Source organism: Pyrgilauda ruficollis, unplaced genomic scaffold (genome assembly GCF_017590135.1).
Source record: "Pyrgilauda ruficollis isolate IOZ18807 unplaced genomic scaffold, ASM1759013v1 scaffold1, whole genome shotgun sequence".
Lineage (NCBI taxonomy): Eukaryota > Metazoa > Chordata > Aves > Passeriformes > Passeridae > Pyrgilauda > Pyrgilauda ruficollis.
In genome coordinates this window covers 2,697,512-2,716,023 of record NW_024508100.1, presented here as the reverse complement: position 1 = coordinate 2,716,023, position 18,512 = coordinate 2,697,512, and the positions used below count along the sequence as shown (strand labels likewise).

At 39.7% G+C, this 18,512-nt stretch overlaps 1 protein-coding gene across 2 annotated transcripts in view; it reads left to right on the top strand.

Moving 5' to 3' along the window:
- Positions 1 to 18,512, top strand: part of FAM53A (family with sequence similarity 53 member A) — a 70,393-nt gene that overhangs the window by 12,866 nt on the left and 39,015 nt on the right. For both annotated transcript variants that reach the window (XM_041473272.1, XM_041473353.1), the window contains 2 exons: positions 7,815 to 8,059; positions 14,860 to 14,914. In XM_041473272.1, the coding sequence (XP_041329206.1) occupies positions 7,982 to 8,059; positions 14,860 to 14,914 (133 nt within the window). In that variant the 5' untranslated portion in view covers positions 7,815 to 7,981. Of the gene's footprint in view, positions 1 to 7,814; positions 8,060 to 14,859; positions 14,915 to 18,512 lie in introns of those variants that run through there.

Sequence of the window (18,512 nt, the reverse complement as noted above, 5' to 3'; positions counted from 1 at the left end):
CATGTGTTCAAGGCTCAGTAGATTGGAGTTCTGTTCCTCAACATCTCATCGTGGCCTTGGGCTTTCTGCAGTAGGGCTGAGGAGAAAGGGTCCAAATCTCACATTGCAGGGAGATGACTGGTTGTGGGCCAGCACTGATGGCTCATTCAAATGGAACTCCAAACAAAGTAGATGTAAATATTCCTCAGCAAAATTAGTGAAATCCTTGCCTTGTCATTGTGGTGGATTATTTTAGGAAGGAGTGTAAGTAACACAAGCATCTTGGAACAGCATCTTTGTACAGCATCAGACACAAGGCACAGCTCATCTGTTGTCCTGTCTGACAAAGATACTTTAAAAGATGCAGGATGACGTGTCTGTGATGTGAGTATTTGGTCTTCATCAGTTCTGAAAGACAGGTTTAAATGTGATAGACTGACTTCTTACTGATATGAATTGGCAATAAAAGATGCTTTAACCTCTGGCTGAGTTGAGTTCCTAGCCCTAGTTTTCTGTAGTGATATATTCCCTGCTTTAATTAGGTATGACCTGGAAAAAGTCTCTTGAGCTTACTTCACCACTTCTGTTGCTTTGAGAAGTGTACTTTATAAACTGTGACAAAGGTTTAACATTGCCTATCTCCAGCCTTCTTTTTCCTTTCTGGAAAGTGACTCTCATCTTGTTTTAAAGCCAAACCCAAACTATTGACAGTAACTTGAGAAGCAAAAAGGGGTATATTTATTACAGACAACAGTTCATCGTGTAAAATATTTTGGCTAATTCAAAATGTATTAAATTATTTTAGGTCTTTGTTTTGTATGTGTTCCTCAGCCAGGTTGGGTGAATTGTACAGCTAAAGATAGGAAACCATACTATCAAAAGTAATACCAAAGTATTACCTTTAACTTCTTTCCAGCATATCATCTGTCTTTTTAAAATAAAGTGGAATCCAGAGGCTGTGTGTGATGGTTGAGGCTTCCTTTCCTTCTCATAGGAGCTCTTGGATCTGAAGTGTGGGAGATGGAGTAGAAGTGAGTGTGTAGGATGCAGCTTTATTTTAGTAGCAGTTTTTTTGTTTCAGCTGCCTCAGTGACCAGGTGGTCTTAGTGATGATGCTTAGGGTCAAAACAGTGAAATTCTGGGCTCAGTAGTGATTTTCTGCATTTGAGGTAAGTGGACCTAATATTTAGTCTCATCTGTCTCTGGAGGTATTAACAACCCAAACCCTAATTTTTTTGCCTCAGAGTGGTGATCTGTAGTTCTGCCTTGCACATTAATGATGTATATTCTTCAGCAGACAGTTTTGAGCTCTTGGTATTCCTTGTGCTTCCAGGGCCTCTGAAATATCTGAACTGTATCTCCAGTGGCCATAAGTTGATGTAAAGGATGTATTCTAGCCTATTTCTCTTGTCCTTTCTTGGTGCGTTCTGTGCTGGAGTTGTCAACCTGAATCCAAGCTTGAACACTTCATAATATTGAAGTTTCCTTCTAATAAAAACTAGTTTATGAAAACACTGCATAGAGAAAGATAAGAGGTTCTGTAATTCATGAAGTCTTCAGTCCTTTGAGAGAAACTCTAAATTGCAAACTAGGTTCTTTGGTTTGTTTGTTCAGAGTTCTAGAATGTGTAGAGTGTGGTGTTAAGGCTTTGTCACGTCTGGACTCTTCAGGGAGAACAATTACAATTGAAACCATTTTTGAGATGGTTGTGAAACAGTTTCTACAGAATACAAACTAGGATTATAAACTCTTCTCTTTGTCCCTTTTGGTCAGAAACTGTTATTTTAATGCACGGTTAGAAACCTCTTTGTAAACAACCTCAGAAAATAAAGAGATGCTAGTTAAGGGGTGTTTGGCATTGAGAGGACTCCTGAAGTATAGTATGTTGGAAATGGAGGTGTCCCCTTTTAGTGTATTGGAAATGGAGGGATCCCCCAAAACATTGATTAATAACTTTATAGCTGTAGGAAACTTTCTAATTAAAACAGATTGTTTTTTTATTGATGTGGAATTTTGGAAGGTTTGCAGAACAGCCACACTGCAGATTAATGCTGGAAAGGATAGAATCCAAATAATTCTCTTTTAAGTGCCTGCTCTCAACAACTTTTCTGGGCTAAAAGTTATTAATAATAGACTTATGTTGTAAGGAATGCTTAGCCTCTCTATGAACTTCTTAGCACTGTAGTAAATAGTATGCATTTTTAGAAATAGAATATTCTCTTCCCTTTTGGAAGTTGGAATTTTGCATTGCAGGAAGCTAGACATTCTGTAGCTTTTTGTCAGATGGCATAAAGTATTAGCTTAGCAGTTTCTGAAAAGCTGGTCTTCCAACTTAGAGTTGCTCCAAGCATAAGTGGGATGGGACAGATGATGCTCTGTTAAAACTTGATCAGTTTTATGTGGTGGTTCAATTTTGAAATGCTTCTTGGATGCTGCAAAAAGTGCCAGGAGGCAAAAAATGGCATCACCTTTCATCTAGAGTCTAGTAGCAAAGTCATCTAGATCTGGAGTTAGTACTGCTGCAGTGATTAGCTCCTTTGGCTTGCTGAAGCAGAGATAATATTTTAAAGGACCTGCTTATCCGAATTGGAATTTTGACTCCAGCTAATCCTTTTCTTCTGCTGGGAGCAAGCTAAGTGCATGTATGGGATTGTTGGTAATAAAGGCTCCGTGTAGCACTCAGAGCAAAGAGTAGGCAATAATGTGAAGTAACAGAGGGAGCAACCCTCTGTGTTCTCACAGGTCATTTTAGTGTCATAGGCAGAAAAAGAATGGAACACTGATCACCAAGAAACACCTACATTTGTGTTATGGGGAAATCATCTAAAAATCTTGTGATCTCTTTTTCTTTATCCAAGATAGAACTTCCAGAAACAGAGAAGAAATTGTTAGAAGTGTTTCAAACAAATGTAAATTTTCCCATTGAGATGAGCTGTTGCTGGAACATTTTGTCCTGCAGGATGCAGAGGAGGAGGAGGAGTGGGTTGGAAATGAGTCTGGCTGCTTTACTTTCTTAGAGCCAAGGAGAGATTTTTTTTGTGTTGGCTTTGTGTTCTTCATCAGGACTCTTCATCTCTTTGAAAGTAGCTTGTCAAACTGAATGAGCTTCTGACATCCTTTAATTGACTGGGAGGTTGGATAATCTGTATTTTTAGTAGTCTTCCCCAAAAAAGACACTAGTGATGTCACTGAGAAAATACAGAATTTGTGACATGAGCACTTCTGTTCTATCTCCACTGTTAATTTTGGCAGAGATTTTACAAGTCATTACTACTTGTAGCTAAACTTTAACGAAATAAACCCTCTCTCCTTTAGTAGTACTATAGAGATATAATAATGAACCTTTACTTTTTCCAGCCTTCAGAATGAATAGAAAAGAACTTTACATCAGAGATAGTGGTGATTCTGATTCCATCACATCTCATTCTCCAGCTTTGAGGAATGTTAGCTTTGGCTTGCATTTGGAGTTTGATTTTTATATTCCATTTATTCATTTTTATTAATCTACCTTTGAACAACAACAAAAAAATCTTCTCTTCCTCCCCAGCTCTCACCTCTGCCCCTCAGCTCAAGGAGATGGTAGGAAGATAAAGTCTCTCCCAGGACAGAGACTGAGTAACATCTTTTGTTGTGCGTGTTTATCTTGGAGGTCTCAGCTTGCTCACTATCCTACCTAATCAGGCTCCACAAAGGATGGTGTGCTAAGGGAAAGATGGCCGGAATCTTGTAGGACTCCATCCAACTTGGAGCTCCAGGGCCTGTTGTTATCAGCTCAAGGCTTGGAGGATGTTCCTGTTTGAACTGGCAGCGCCTGGCTCTGCTGCTGCTGGTGGAGACGTGGTGACAGCAGAGATGTGTCACCTGTGGGCTGTGCTTTCAGGCTCTCTGGAGGCTGGGACAGCACTGGATTGTGCCAAGATCTCTGCCATGAGGCAGCTGAAAACATGTAAATTCAGCAGCATCCTCGTTGCCCTAACAAGGATGGTCAAATGGTTCATATTACTGAAAATCCAATTAGTGTGAAGTGCTGAGCAGTTTGAGAGGGATTCAGCCTGATAAGCATAAAGAGCATGATAAGGAGAGGCTGAAAAATAAAGTTGGCTGCCTTTAACCAGCTCTAGAAAAATAGCATGGTGGAAAAAGTACATAAAGTAAACAGCTTTCTCTACTCTCTCTCTGTGGATCCATTAAATAAATACCATAGCAGAGAGTCTTGAAATAAACTATAACCCTCAAAAACAGGAAGATTAAGTGAGGTGTTTCCCTCTAGGAGGTACTGAGGGACAAAAAGCTTATAAATACATAATAACAAAGATGTAAAATGACCACAGCTGAGTCAAGTAATTCTGAAGAATCTCTTGTCTCCTGGCAGCCAGTATTAATTAGCAAAGATGAGGGAAACAATTCTTTGTAGTGTATACATAGCTCAACCAGAGTGAACCAGCAGTTTGGTCACTGAGTTAAGGTGCTGAGGCTGCAGGGAGGCTTTCAGACCCTTTGAGCTGGTAAGTTTGACCAGTCAAATTGGGAAAGGAAGATGGGAGCAAAACATGTTCAAACCATGCTTCAGGAGGCGGTATCTAATTTCTAATTAAAGAGAATCTGCGTGGCTCAGTGTAGGAAATGCTGATGTCAACTGGCTTTCTTTGTGGGGGATTTCTTTTCTTTCTGACGCTGTGGTTGGACAGGTACTTGGACAGGCAGTGTCAGCATCCCACAATGCTCCCACACAGGCATTTGTGTCCAGTTCATGGCAAACCAGGCTGGGGAGCTGATCCAGCTGGAAAACAACATTTCCCAGAAACAAAAGGAAGTGTTTTGGTTTCATCCAGCTATAAAAATTCCTTGATCTAGTTCTCTGTGATGAGCAGAAACACTTGTGCTGGCACACTGCTGTGGGCCACAAATAGCCAGAGAAGAGAATGTGTTGGCAGTTGTGATGGCAGCTGAGGTACATCAAACTGCAACCTAGAATGGCTTTCAGTGGTGGGAGTGTGATGGTGACATTTCAGTGGTAGGAGTGTGTTGGTGACATTTTGACCACTAGGAGCATTTGTTGTGCCATCCTTAACAAGGAGCACCCAGTGAGAACAGATTTCTAGTGTAAAACAGTTAATACCAATGTACTGATCAAGCACATTTAAGAAGGGTGAGAAGGGAATTCTCACCCTTGTGAAGTGGTGAGAAGTGTGTAAAGTGTGTTTCTGATCTGAACTACAACCCCTGCTATCAGGATTGTGCTTCATATTGAGGAATGGAATTGACTCATGGTGGGGGAGCAGGAGAAAGTGGGAGAAGCTAGATGAAGGCTTTTTGGGCTAACAGCACCTTTTCATCCCTGCCCCATACTTAAAAATAAAATTTTGTCAATGGAGCATGTCTCCAATTGTACAATTAATATTGTGTGAGCTGCTAAATGAAATTTTTTTTTGGGGGGGGGGGGGGGGGTTTCACAGTGCCTGTGTTTCAGAGCTGGTTGGGTCCCAGTGCTGTCAGAAAGGGCCTAAATGGTTGCAGTGCCCAAATATTAATTTCAGTAGCTGGTAGGATTTATGAATGTGGGTAACTAATTCAGCATGATTCTGAAAGTTTCTATGCTTCTATGATTTCATTTGCTTTCCCTTTATCCTTGGATTCAATTGATTCATTAACTAATGTCATTCTGTCTAGTCTCTCCTTATTTTAGCTTGTATTAAGCTGACTTAAAATTGCACTGAAACATTTCAAGACTTGAAGTACTAAGCAAAATATAATTAACTGATTACAGATCCATTTTTCTCCCATCTTTGGTAGCTTTATTGTATTTTGATTTTTTTTTTTTTCTTGAGGGAAATGAAAACCCACAAATTCTTCTATGGCCTTTCCAAACAGAACTAAACGTGTGCTGAACTTTTCAGCTGGTTCTTTGTAGTAGCCTCTTACTAGTGGAAAAATTCATCCTTAACGTAGATCTGAAAGTCTTTGCACCAGTTATGAATGACTTCAGTATGTTTTCAGCCTGTAAAGGAACAACATCTGACCTCCAGTCAGCCTTTCTTGTGACTTCTATTCTGGATTTCCTGATTTATTTTAAACTCCACCAGGTTTAAAAGGGGCATAGCAATGTTTGATTGTGCTGCTCTGGGTACTGCTGTGTTCACATGCTTGCCCTCAAACTTGGCTTCAGTATTTCATGAGCCACACTTTGCTGTGACTGCTCACATGGAACAGTCTGTGTGCCACCTTTACCAGTGAGTGTGTGAACTTGAGGGTTTTTTAATATTTGATCTGGCGTAATTTCAGAACAAGATGTAAATATTTCAAGTTGTATGCTTTTCTGAAAGATGGGACACATGAAGTAAAAACAGATCAGTTGAATTTCCAGCTATCTGGGCAGCATTATTTATGGTGGAAGAGCATCTCTAAGCATTCTGTCTTACAGCAAAAAAAAAAGTAGATATAAGAACAAGGCCAGAAGTTGGGCAGAAGTTACATTTATGGGATAGTTCTCAGGCTGAGGGAGGCTGGTGTGTGGTGGAAGAGCATCTAAGCATTCTGTCTTAGAGCAAAAAAAAAAAGTAGATATAAGAACAAGGCCAGAAGTTGGGCAGAAGTTACATTTATGGGATAGCTCTCAGGCTGAGGGAGGCTGGTGTGTAGCAGACTGCTGTGAAGGTGAAATAGTGTGTGGTTAGCATATGAAAATCACATCTGAGGATGTACTTAAAGGCAACAGGTTTGAAAAATAGTCTAACATCACCATCACTACTATTAATATCTTAGTTTTAAGTGGGTTTAACATGACTCATAGCCTCAAGTTGCTTTTTTTCCTTGCTGCTGCTGGTTATTTAAACAGCTAATTAGTAGTGTAGAAGAGGCAATATTTTATGGAAACATTATTTGAAAATATTTTTTTTTAAACTGTAGATGTTAAACTAGAAAATGTAAGTAAACTTACAGGCCTAGTGGCATCAGTGTTCCTTCCCAAAGCCACATGTTTAAATTTGGAAATACTCTATGAAGGTCTCTTCCCACTTTATATTCCATAAGTGGTCCCTGAACATCCTTGGCCAGCTTAAATCATCAAGAATGGTTAATGCAGGTCACCAGAGAGAGAAAATATGTAGAGGATGTTTCAGATAAAGAGGTAGCTGATGAACCTAGTGCTTTCGATTTAGGTGACTGCTCAGAGAATAAAGATATCAAAGCTGTTGTCTGTGATAATTTTATGTGTATGGGAATCTGTCCTGGTTACCAGATCTGGTGCTTGCTGACAGGTAACAATTATGTAACCTTTAAAGAAAAAGCTGAAAAAAACCACAGGGCAAGATATTAAAAGTAGCTGAGGGTTTAGGAAGTGGGGATAGTGTTTGTTACCCACTGTACTTTTCTCTTTAAGAGGGGATTAGTGATGAAAAAATACAGTAGAATGCTTTAACGTGCCAAGTAGTGTTAAACATGCAGTACAGTATGGTAAGTGCCTGTGAAATGTGCTCTTCCATCACACCTGGCTTAGACCTCAGTAGTTTGAGGGAAAGCTTTCCCTCTGCCTTGGATTAAACTCCTAGGTAGAAGCAGTTCAGTAGCAGGAAACAGCCAAACAGTTTGGCTCTGATCTGCACCTTTAATGAGTCTCATCTCCTTTCTGAAATTTTAATCAGTGAAATCTCAAATAGGAGTATTCTTTCATGACTAGAGATGTGTCATCTGAAATGCCAGGCCATCAGCATTGGTCACAAAGTGATATATTTGCATGAGGGAATAGTCCAAATAAGAGCTGTGTTATTACAGTACTAATTATTATATATCCAAGAATTTTTGTGACTTTTTTCCTTTTTTCTAACCCAATTTTACAGGAAACCAGACATGATACACTGACAGCATTTGGAAATAAACTTTGGCAGTAAGATGGAAGCATAAATCTCAAGATTCTAGACTGAACCAGAAATGGCTCATGAGTATTGAAAGAACAGACTGAAGAGCCTCCAACACTTGTGTGAGCAGTGGAAAAGGAACAACTACCATGGTAACACTAATAACAGAAAAGCTGCAGAACCAGAGCTTGGATGATCTGACCTGTAAAACATACAATATTAATCTGGTAAGGATCTACCAAAACAACATGAAATAAATGTGAAATGCCAAGTAACTCACAACTGCATAATAAATTCAAGAATGCAAATCAGCCAGAATTCAGCTATTTAAGTTAGGACTGGTTTGCAAGGTTGGGTGAGAGTTGTAATGGGAAGGAAAAGTGGATTTTCAGTGTTTAGTCTGTTTTTGAAGTGATGCTTTTTTACTTTAATGATCTTTTTAACGTTGCTATTTCATTTTGAGTAGTAAAAAGCCAGTTCTCTTAATGAAATAGTGTTCTAATGACTGAAAAGGATTATCCAAGCATCTCAGGACTCCTTTTTTAGTAGCAAAATGTATTTTTATGGACTGAAGTTTTCTTCACCCCATACAGACCAGGTGCTTGATAGCTTTATATCTGACAAGAGTATTTACTTATAAAAATCCTTGAGTGCCATGTAGGTAACTCTCAGCACTGGGATGAAGGAAAACGGATCATCGAGTAAATTCAGTTAAAATAAAAGTCAGGCTACTGCCAAACTGTTGTTGGTGCTAGTAGAGTGGATCCTGGCTTTTTCAGTGTCTCAGATGCCTGGTGCTCTGAAAAACTTTGTAGTTTATGGTGTTATTCTTGCTGGTTTAGTCTCTGTGTACATTGTGTGATTCAAACATGCAGTTCAGGCATGAAGGAATCTATTCTCTTCACATCTCTCTTGTGAATGAAATAGCTACTCCAGAGTGAGTAATGCAGAACAATCTCTTGCCACTTCTAGGTGCCTACCTGAGAACCCTGAAACCATGTTCTGTATGGAATGCACTAATTTTGCTTTACTGACTTTAATTACAGTGGCACCCTTCTGTAGGTCAAACTTTAGTGTTCCAGTGGGACAAGAAAACTTAACTTGACTGAATGTCAAGGTATTGTTCAACTCTAGTCTTGTTACTTCTTAAGATAATCAAATATTGGACCTGAAGTATGTCAGTTACTTTTAAATTCTCTGTGTTTTAACTTACTTAAACAACTGAGCTGCTTCCTTACTGATTTCAAGAGCCCATAGCAGGTGAAACAAAGTTGAATGCGGTGGAATTTGTGCACAAGCACCTGCAATTCTCATGTATGCAGTTCCTTGTCCAGTAAGGATATGTAACACTAGACATTAATCAAGCAATTTTATTTTCAAAACTGTAGCAGGTCCATTTAGAGTTCTTCCAATAATTGATTTTACTTTTATTTCACCTTCCCCTTAAATATGTGCTATTTTTGAAAGGCAGATTTAAGGTGCTGAAATGATAGTTACTCTCAGGAGAAGTGCATACTTAGCTTGCATTTATTTTGTCTGGTTTGATGAAGCATTTGGGCCATGCAGTTTTGTAGAAGAATCTGCTTTATCTGTGAACTGGCAAAGTCATCATTTGTAACTAAACTCTGAGGCCTAGTTGTGAGCCAATAATGACTTACAGTCAGTAGCAGTGTTCAGTGACAAACATGTAGCAGCACCTTGTAATTTCCAGTCTTTTTACCAGTAGTCACTGAAAGTTTTGGACCACAGACCTCTAATAGCAGGGAAGGACATATTACTGCTCCTACACTGTGTGGAGTCTGTACAGGAGTGTGTTGGCTGTAATGCTGTAATGTGTTGTAGGTTGGTTGTTTTTTATTCCTCTCCTTATCTGGACTTATAATAAAGCATGAAAAAGAACAAGTAGAGCGGAAAATGGCACATGATGTCTCATCAGTTGTTTCGTCCTCAGCCTTCTCCTGCTCCTCTCCTCCTTTTATCTGTCAAGTAATTGGTTTTGTAAGTGCTTTAGTTCTTACAGAAAATAGGTTCCGAGGACAGGGACAGGTTCTGTTTGTGCACAATGGCACCCTGAAAAAGTGTGGAAATTGCATAGCGAGGTGTGGAAATAGAGAAGCAAGTGTGAATAAAAGTGTGCAAGTAGGTTGCTCCCTACTAAAAAGGATTCATGGTAGCAAATAATGACTTCCTGACTAAAATGTGAACCTAAGGTGATAAAAAGTGTGCTTTTTCCACTGGTGAAGGCAATTGCTAAATGGCACTAAGAGAAAGAGACTGCTGGTGATAGTCTGGTATCACTGCTAGCACATTTAGGCTTTTTGGCAAGAAGTTCAGGTTAGTGCTGTAGTTTCTTCTAGTAGCAGCAGCAGTTTGGAGCAATTCTGAAGTGATCTTGGCTGCACCTTTTGTTACTTGTGCTGGCACAAAGTTCTGTGACACCATGTGGTGAACCTCATTGTGAGCTGATTGAGGATTAAGACCAACTTTTCTTGCCTGGGTTAATGTAGTTAAACCTTATCAGTTTTGTGATACCTTTTACTGTGCATCTGCACAAGTGTCTGGGCACAAGTAGATAAAATAGCTGGGGGAAAGCTATTCTGTTATACAGCTCATGAATGAGGGTTATAAAGGAAAGAATGGCTCTTTCAAAGCTGTGTACTGTGCAGCCGAACTGGGCACAAAGACAACATGTATAGGACATAGTACACTTTTTCATTTGTGTAAGCTGTGTGGTGACCAAGTACCTCTCTTTTATGTTGTAAAATACTGGCTGCAGCTTTTTAGTGCTCTGTTAAATGGCATGCTAATTTTCCAAGCTGGTGTAATTCAGCCAGTGCATGCTCAGTGATGTTGTACAGCCTTGTCCTGCACCTGCCTTCAGGAAAATGGCTGAGTGACTTGCTGTAGAAGCAGGAAGGTTGTCCCAAGCTTTTCTCCTCAGTTTGGGTACTGTAGCTCACAAGGTGGTGTCCCTGGTTGCTCAACTCTACCTCACAAAAGAGGTGACAAGTTCTTTGAGGACATTGTGACTTCCACCGGTTGACAGCAGCATGAAATCAAATAGTTGGTCTCTAGTCCCTTGAACTCACAGAGCTTTCATAGAGCTCAAAAGTCTTGGATTTGCCTGTATTTTGACTAAACTTGTATCTTTTTCATATTGCTGTATAGAGTCTCATGCTGATTTGTGGAGTAACAGCATGTGAGCTGTAAGAATTCAGGGTGTGGTATTAAGAAGGAAACATGAGCACTGCTAGTCAAGGATTTGTGAAAGGAACAAGTTTTACTGCAAAACCCCTTCCAGGCATGTGGGGTTTTGTTATTTTTAACTTTTGAAGCTTATTTATGTTAAAAGATGTAGAATTAAACTCTCTTCCTCAGAGGAAAAGCCACTGGTCAGACTACTTGACTTAATCACTTCTTTGCATCCTGAGAAAAGGTCAGAATGTTCCCCCTCACTATTTCATATCCAGTCACATTTGGAGGATATTTGATAGAAAAACTGAGGTCTGGCATGGGCTATTCAGACTGAGTCACATCTGTATGGTGGTGGTTAAATTGGTGTTTGAATGATAAACAATGGCTTCCCTGTGGTTTGGAAAGTATGCTGATAAATTGGAGGAACTCAAATATACTTGGAAACTGGAAAAAAAAAAGCCTTGAAATTAAAGCCATTAATTTTAAAAGTATGAAGATGAAGTTGTCATTCTGAGTATAATGAGGAGGGATAGCACAGGCTGTGCAGTACATTGGAGGGTAGAAGAATAGCCAGAATTATTTTTGTTACAGTTGGCTTCTGCTAGCAAAGAACACTTAAAATTAGTGATGTAAATTATAATTCGTTGTCAGCCTCACTTGCACAGCTCTTCCACTTAGTTCAGACTAGGTGTCTTTTTGAGTGAGTATTTTAATGAAAGAACAGCTGTTCAAGATTCAGAAAATCAACTGAAACTTGCAGCACTGTCCTAAATATTTCCTTTCTATTGGACACAGTCTGTCCAGCTGCACAAAAGAGATTCTAATTATGAACAGGCATTTCAAAGTAGTTCCACTTCTTGGCATGAAGCAAACAATGCTAACCTCAGGTGAAACTTGTAGTTGTTTTACATTGTTTTACATGTCTATCTTAAAATATGCCATTATTTCCCTAATAAATTTTCCAGAGGCATGAAATCTCAGTGGATGTTTTAACATCTATTAAAAAAGCAGTAGTTGCAAGATGGATGTTTCCTCTTCAGGAAAGCGACCTTGTTGAATAATTTGGCCTTGTTCTAAGGAAGATTTCCTTCACACAGAGGGTGGCAGACTTCCCTGTCAAGGTTCTCAGCAATTGCAAGCTCTTTTCAGGCATAATCACAAAATAAAGGATTAATTGAGGAAGCTTCAGGTAGCTCCTAGCACAAAGGCAGTGAGTGGGGGAAGGTGGAGTGTGGCCAGCCCAGGAGAGCTGATAAACTGGTTCAGTGCCCTGTTACAGTAATATCTAGTGGGACTTGTGCCATGTGCTGTATAGATAAAAAAAAATCCTCCCTCCTATAAAAATTTACAGCTTGACAGGGTCTTCTCAAGTTTGGGCTTCCAAACGTGGTTAAAATACACCAGCAGACACTGTTTCCAAGTATTTTTGTTTCAGTTATAGAGAGCCAAGCATATATTATGAAGGAGATTTGTTACTTACTGTCCTCTTAGTCACTCAACCCTTACTTCAGTACCTTGAGCTTTTGCTGGGAATAGTGTAGCTTACTCTCCCTTTCAGCATGTCACATGTCACGTTCTTACAGTTTTTTGTTTTAATCTCCAAAGAATTAGCAAAGAAATTTTGTGATTTAGCAGGATTCTGTGTACAAGATCTGAAGTTGCAGAGGAGATATGTCTGCTTTGTCATGGAGCTGAGCACTGACTTCTCCAGAGCCTGGTCAGAAATAGCTGGAAGGACAAGGTTGCTGCCTGAGTTAGAGAACTGAGTTGCAGTTCTCTGGAGGACAAATAGTCTGTGTGCACATGATCCTGCTTTTTCCATGGTCCCCATGACAAATGGTTTCAGTGCTCTGCATTGTCAAAGATCAAGTAGTTTAGTCTCTAACTGATGGACAAAGCTTTTTAAGGTGGTAAAAGTACAGGTAATCAAATAACTGGGACATTCATGAAGAGAATCTTTTTAAAGATGCATTTGGCTGAAAATTGTAAAAACGAAGTATCAACTGCCATGTAGGATTGTCCTTGAGGTTCTTTTCCTTATGGGTACTGAATATCTTGGCCTGTGTGGATAGAGTCTTTTAAACGTCCCTAACTATTATGCCCATATTAACTCATTTTGTTACACTTTTCATCTGGCTCAGGATAAATCAGCTGTAAGACTTTTTGACATAGAATTTTGTTGTGAAAACACATTTTCTGTTGCTACTGTCTGATAGTTGAATACGTTGGTATTGCCTTTTATTTGGGGAATGATGGAAAGGAAGAATTTTGTGGAAGACCTTATCTTTAAGTCTCTAATTTATCCATTTCCCCTTCAGGGACAGCTGAAATGTAACTGCTGTTACCTTAATGTGCTCCTGTGTTTCACATGAAGCTGGTGCCTGATTAAAGTAAAGATGGGCACTGGCTTTTTAAATGTGAATTCTATGCAACTGGCAAGTTGCAGACTTCAAATGGTTTGAATTGGACTAATTAACAGCAGATCCAGTGGAGATTTAAACTTGGGGTTCTGCTGTTTACTCAGAGTAGCTTCTTTAAAAGGAGATTGTAAATGCATCTACAGATGCATTTACAAAGTAAAAATGAAATGGTTTGTCTCATAAGCAGATGCTGATAAAAAATAAGATTCAAATCTCATTGCTGTCCTGTCCTTTAATCTGTTCTGTGATTTCCTACCTGTGAAACAGTAACACCAAGGGAATATTACCACAGCTCAGTATTTGTCTCTGTGGAGCTCAAGGATATAAAGTTGTCACTAGCACTATGCTGTACAGAAAAAAAAAAGAAAAAGCTTTGTAGCCCAAGGATGTTTGTTTAAAAATTGACTTTGTATCTGGAAAGGAAGTGTATGTACAATGCTATCTTCTTTGGCTATACACAAAGAACAATGTTCACATAAAGTGTGTTGCTGTTTTTTAAAGCAATCTTCCTCTCCATCCTGAGGTGGTGGTGGGGGAGTGAATAATGACCTTTGGGTTGATGGAGCTGAGCCACTTATTTATAGCTCCTTTATAGGATGCTGGATTTGCAGGCTCTGTGCTTTGTCTGAAAAATCTAGGCCATTAAGAATGCCTTTGTAGTAATATTTTTTAGGTAAATTGGTTACAAACTTGTCTTACTGTGTAGATGCTACTGATGAGGCTTAATTGAAGGCCTTTAAGCACAGACCTTGTTTTAAGCATGGCTGTTATGTTGTTTTCCACCAATAAGCTGAGATTTAAAAAGCAGTCAGTCTGCTAAAGGTGTTTTGATGATAGGAAAGATATTTTTCAATGGCTTTTCTACTTTGAAGAAGTAAAGAAAAAAAAAAATCACTGCATTTTTTATAAGAAAATGTAAAATACTAATAAAGCCTGATTGGAACAGTGTTCATGGTGGTAAACTTCAAGACCATGTATATTTAATTTAGATAAAGCTATTCCTGTCCCTTAGTTGAAGTGTTTTGCCTTCTAGCCTTAAGATTGAAAATGGAAACCCAACTGCCAGATTGTAATTTCCTCTCTGCTGAAATGAGAATTGGATCAAAGCTCTTTCATTAAGGATGAATTATCACTCTTAATTTTCCAGTTTATTTGCATAGGCTAATGTTGTAACTCTTGAAACAGTTTGATATTTAGCAATATATCAGAAAACATTACAAATAATGAGGTGCCAGAGGCTTATTTATAAAGATCAGCTGTTCAGGAATTTCTTCAAGTTGCATTGGAAAACCCCATCTTTTAAAGGCATTGTTAACTGCATATATAGGAAAACTAAAAACTGCATGCAGTTTCCTAGAAGTGAATGCTGACTCTTTCCACAGTTAAAACTTTTTTTTTCTGATTGATTTCAGTACTCATCTGAGAAGCTGAACAAAAGTGGCAGCTTGTTCCCTTTCGAAATCAATGGTAAGTTCTTCAGAAACCTTAGCTGTGTTTTACTGAGGTAATTGGTATAGCAAGCAGCCTTTCTTTTGTAAATAAGGTGAGGGGGATGGAGCATGCTGCTGTAGAGCCTGCTGGTTTAAGCTGGTCTTTGAACAATACTGGGAATAGCTGGTTGTTAGTTTTGTACTTGTGATCTGCTTTGCATAGTAAAAAGCCCGTGTAACACTTTTTTTTTTGTTCAATATCTGCCTTGGTGTGCAGAAAGACACTAATGCTGTTTTTCATGTTAAACATCTTCAGATTCCTCAGCTAGTAGAAATCTTTATACACATTATTATATTCTTTGCCATACAGACCATCTAGCATGATGCAAACCAGAAGTTGAAGTCCAGTGCCCTCATAGAAGTGTTACTTGCTTTTATTCCCCCTTGGTTCTATTATAATAAGTTTTATCTAGCAAAAAGAAGAGTTCCAGTTATTGATATGTGAACTTTGTAGTGCCTTCTTAGGGCGTGGAGTTGAAACTTTGCATGTTATGTTTTCTCTGAGCAAGGACGATTTCTATTTGCTCTGTGGGTTTCCTCTTAAAACATGGATCTTGGTTTGTGAGAAGTTTCAAGTGGTGCTTTGTCTAAATAGCATTAGCAACTAGGCAGGTATCCTGGTGGGGGTCTGGTACAGGCCACCCAACCAGGATGAAGAGAGGCAGACAAAATACTCTGTAAGCAGCTGGGAGAAGCCTCACAATTGCTAGTCCTTGTTGTCATGGGGGACTTCAACCTACCAGATGTCTGCTGGAAATACAATACAGCAGAGGAAGCAGTCCAGGAGGTTCCTGGACTTTGTGGAAGAAAACTCCCTGATGCAGCTGATGAGTGAGCTCAGCCAGAGGAGATACCCTGCTGGTTTTAAACAGGGAAGGACTGGTGGTGATCAGAGGCTGCCTGGGCTGTTTGATCCTTGGGAGAAAGGAGGAGACAGGGCTTAGGAGAAGTGCCACCTGAAAATTCTGGAGGGTAGACTTCAGCCTGTGTAGGAGGCTGGTTGGCAGAATCCCTTGGGAGGCAGTCCTGAATGACAGAGGAGTCCAGGAAGGCTGGAAGTGTTTTAAGAAGGAAATGTTAAAGGTGCAGGAACAGGCTGTTGAAAGATGAGCCAGTGGGGAAGATTATTGGCTTGATTGAACAGAGAGCTTTGGCTGGAGCTCAAGGCTAAGGAACAAAGCCAGGAGAGGTGACCTTTGGAGGGAGGGGAAGGCAACTCAGGAGGACTACAAGGATGTTGTCAGGTTATGCAGGGAGACAATTAGAAGGGCCAGAGTTCAACAAGAAGCTAATCTGGCTACTGCTGTAAAAAACAATTAAAAATGTTTCTATAAATGCATCGGCAACAAAAGGAGGGCTAAGGAGAATGTCCATCCTTTACTGGAAGCAAGGAGGATACAGGGACAAAGGATGATGCAAGCTGAGGTGCTTAATGCCTTCTTTGCCGCAGTCTTTAACAGTAAGACAGTTGTTCTCTGGGTGCTCAGCCCCTTGAGGTGGAAGACAGGGATGGGGGGCAGAATGAAGCCCCCAAAATCCAAGGGGAAATGGTCAGAGATCTGCTACTTCACTTTGTCCCACGCAGGTCTGTGGGGCTGGATGGGATCCATGATCCAAGAGGACTGAGGGAGTCATGGCTGGGCTCACTGAGCCCCTCTGTCATTTCCCAGCAGTCCTGGCTCCCTGGGGAGCTCCCAGGTGACTGGAGGTCACCAAATGTGACACTCATCTACCAGAAGGGCCTGGAGGAGGATCTGGGAACTACAAGCGTGTCATTCTGGGCTTTATGAAAGGCAGGTCCTGCTTGACCAACCCAATCTTCTCTAACAAGGTGACCTGTCTTGTGCATGAGGGAAAGGCTTCTCCTGAATAGCAGGTGACAGGACAAGAGGAAACGGCCTCAAATTGCACCAGGGGGGCCTAGATTGGATGTTAGGAAAAATTTCTTCACTGGAAGGCTGTCAAGTATGGAAACTGGCTGCCCAGGGCAGTGGTGGAGTCACCGTCCCGGCAGGTGTTTAAAATACATGTAGATGTGGCACTTGGGACATAGTTTAGTGGTGGAGTTGGTGGATTTAAGTTAATGATTGGACTCTGATCTTAGAGCTGTTCTCCAGACTAAATAATTAGGTGCTTCTGCCATGTAAACAATTTAAACACAGATTCTGGACTTTTTTTTTTACATTCAACTTTTTACATAAGTCATTTTACATTAAACTTTTACATAAGTCTCCTAGCCTGGAAGAAAGCTTCCTAAGGATTTTAAAAAAAATCAGGTGAGTTCCAGCTAGGAAATTGTCCTACAGTAGATGCTAGGAGTTTCATACATTAGCTGGACCCCATTGTGTTGGCTCTTTTACTTGCATTGAATTATGGATGGTCCCTGCCTTGAAGAGCTTGCATGCTTAAGGCAAAGCACAGTATGTGGTTGTACCCATCTGAAAGAATGGAGGAGGAAGGACAGAGGAATTCTAATAAAACATGTTTGAATAGGCCAGCTGTCTGCACAGTTAAATGATTTTGAGACAATAGGGTGTTCTTTAAATAAGATCCAAATAAACAGGATAATCCATGACATACTTTGGGCATGGAACATGTACAAGTATTTGGGTTTGCAACTTTTAAAGCTACTCAGCAAGTCTTTTAGCTGTTTTACCCTAAAACTTATTTTAGAAAGTCAACCATAAGAATATACTAGTATTCAGTGTTTAGGCTCTATCTAGGTTCTTAAAATAGGTGTATGGGAAAAAATGGGTATTTTACATGTTCTTTCTTTAAAGCCAGGATAAGTGAGACTTATTTGGCTAATTGGTTTAAATTAGCAAATTTTCTAACCAAGCATGAAGCACTGTTAGCTGGCCAACAGTTTTGCTGCTTTTCAATTTGCAAATCCAAAGTCTGCTGTAGTTCTTCTTACACTTCATTGTATAATGTGGAGGAACAGCTGTAAAATGTGCAGAATGTTCTCAAAGAAACGCTTCACAAAAGAGTGAGAGGCTGCGCTGGCAGACTGCTTTTAACCCAGCATTGCCACTTCAGATGAGAAGTTGTGCACTGTGTCTGCATTCACAGTAAGACTACTGCAGAAGGTTCTTAAGGGATACTTTATTTTATGCATTAAATTAGGATTTGGGGTTTTTTCTTATATTCAGAGTTTAAGGGAGGGAAGGCACAAGTCTTCAGTCTGATTTAACTTTATACTGTTTCTAATTTAAAGTAAAGCTTTTCAGAGCAGAGAATGTGAACACCCTTTGGAAGTTTTCCTTAATAAGGTGTTTTTAATAGAAAAGCATAAGAATTAAATGAAGAGGAGCAGTCTGAAGTGATTATCCTACACTTGCATAAAAAAATAACAAGTTCCCTGATGGCTTCTTCTGTTGTTAATCTGTTTTGGTTGTACCTGAGGTTGTTCACTATTCTATGATTTAATTGTGGTGTGTGCTGTGCACTAGGAAACTGTCCTGTTGCTCACTGAAAAATAACATAGTTGTTATTCAGGGTAAAGGAAAGTGTATTAACAAGGTACATGTATATTGGAGTGCCTGGATTGGTTCCTGATTAAATACTTTGGTCTT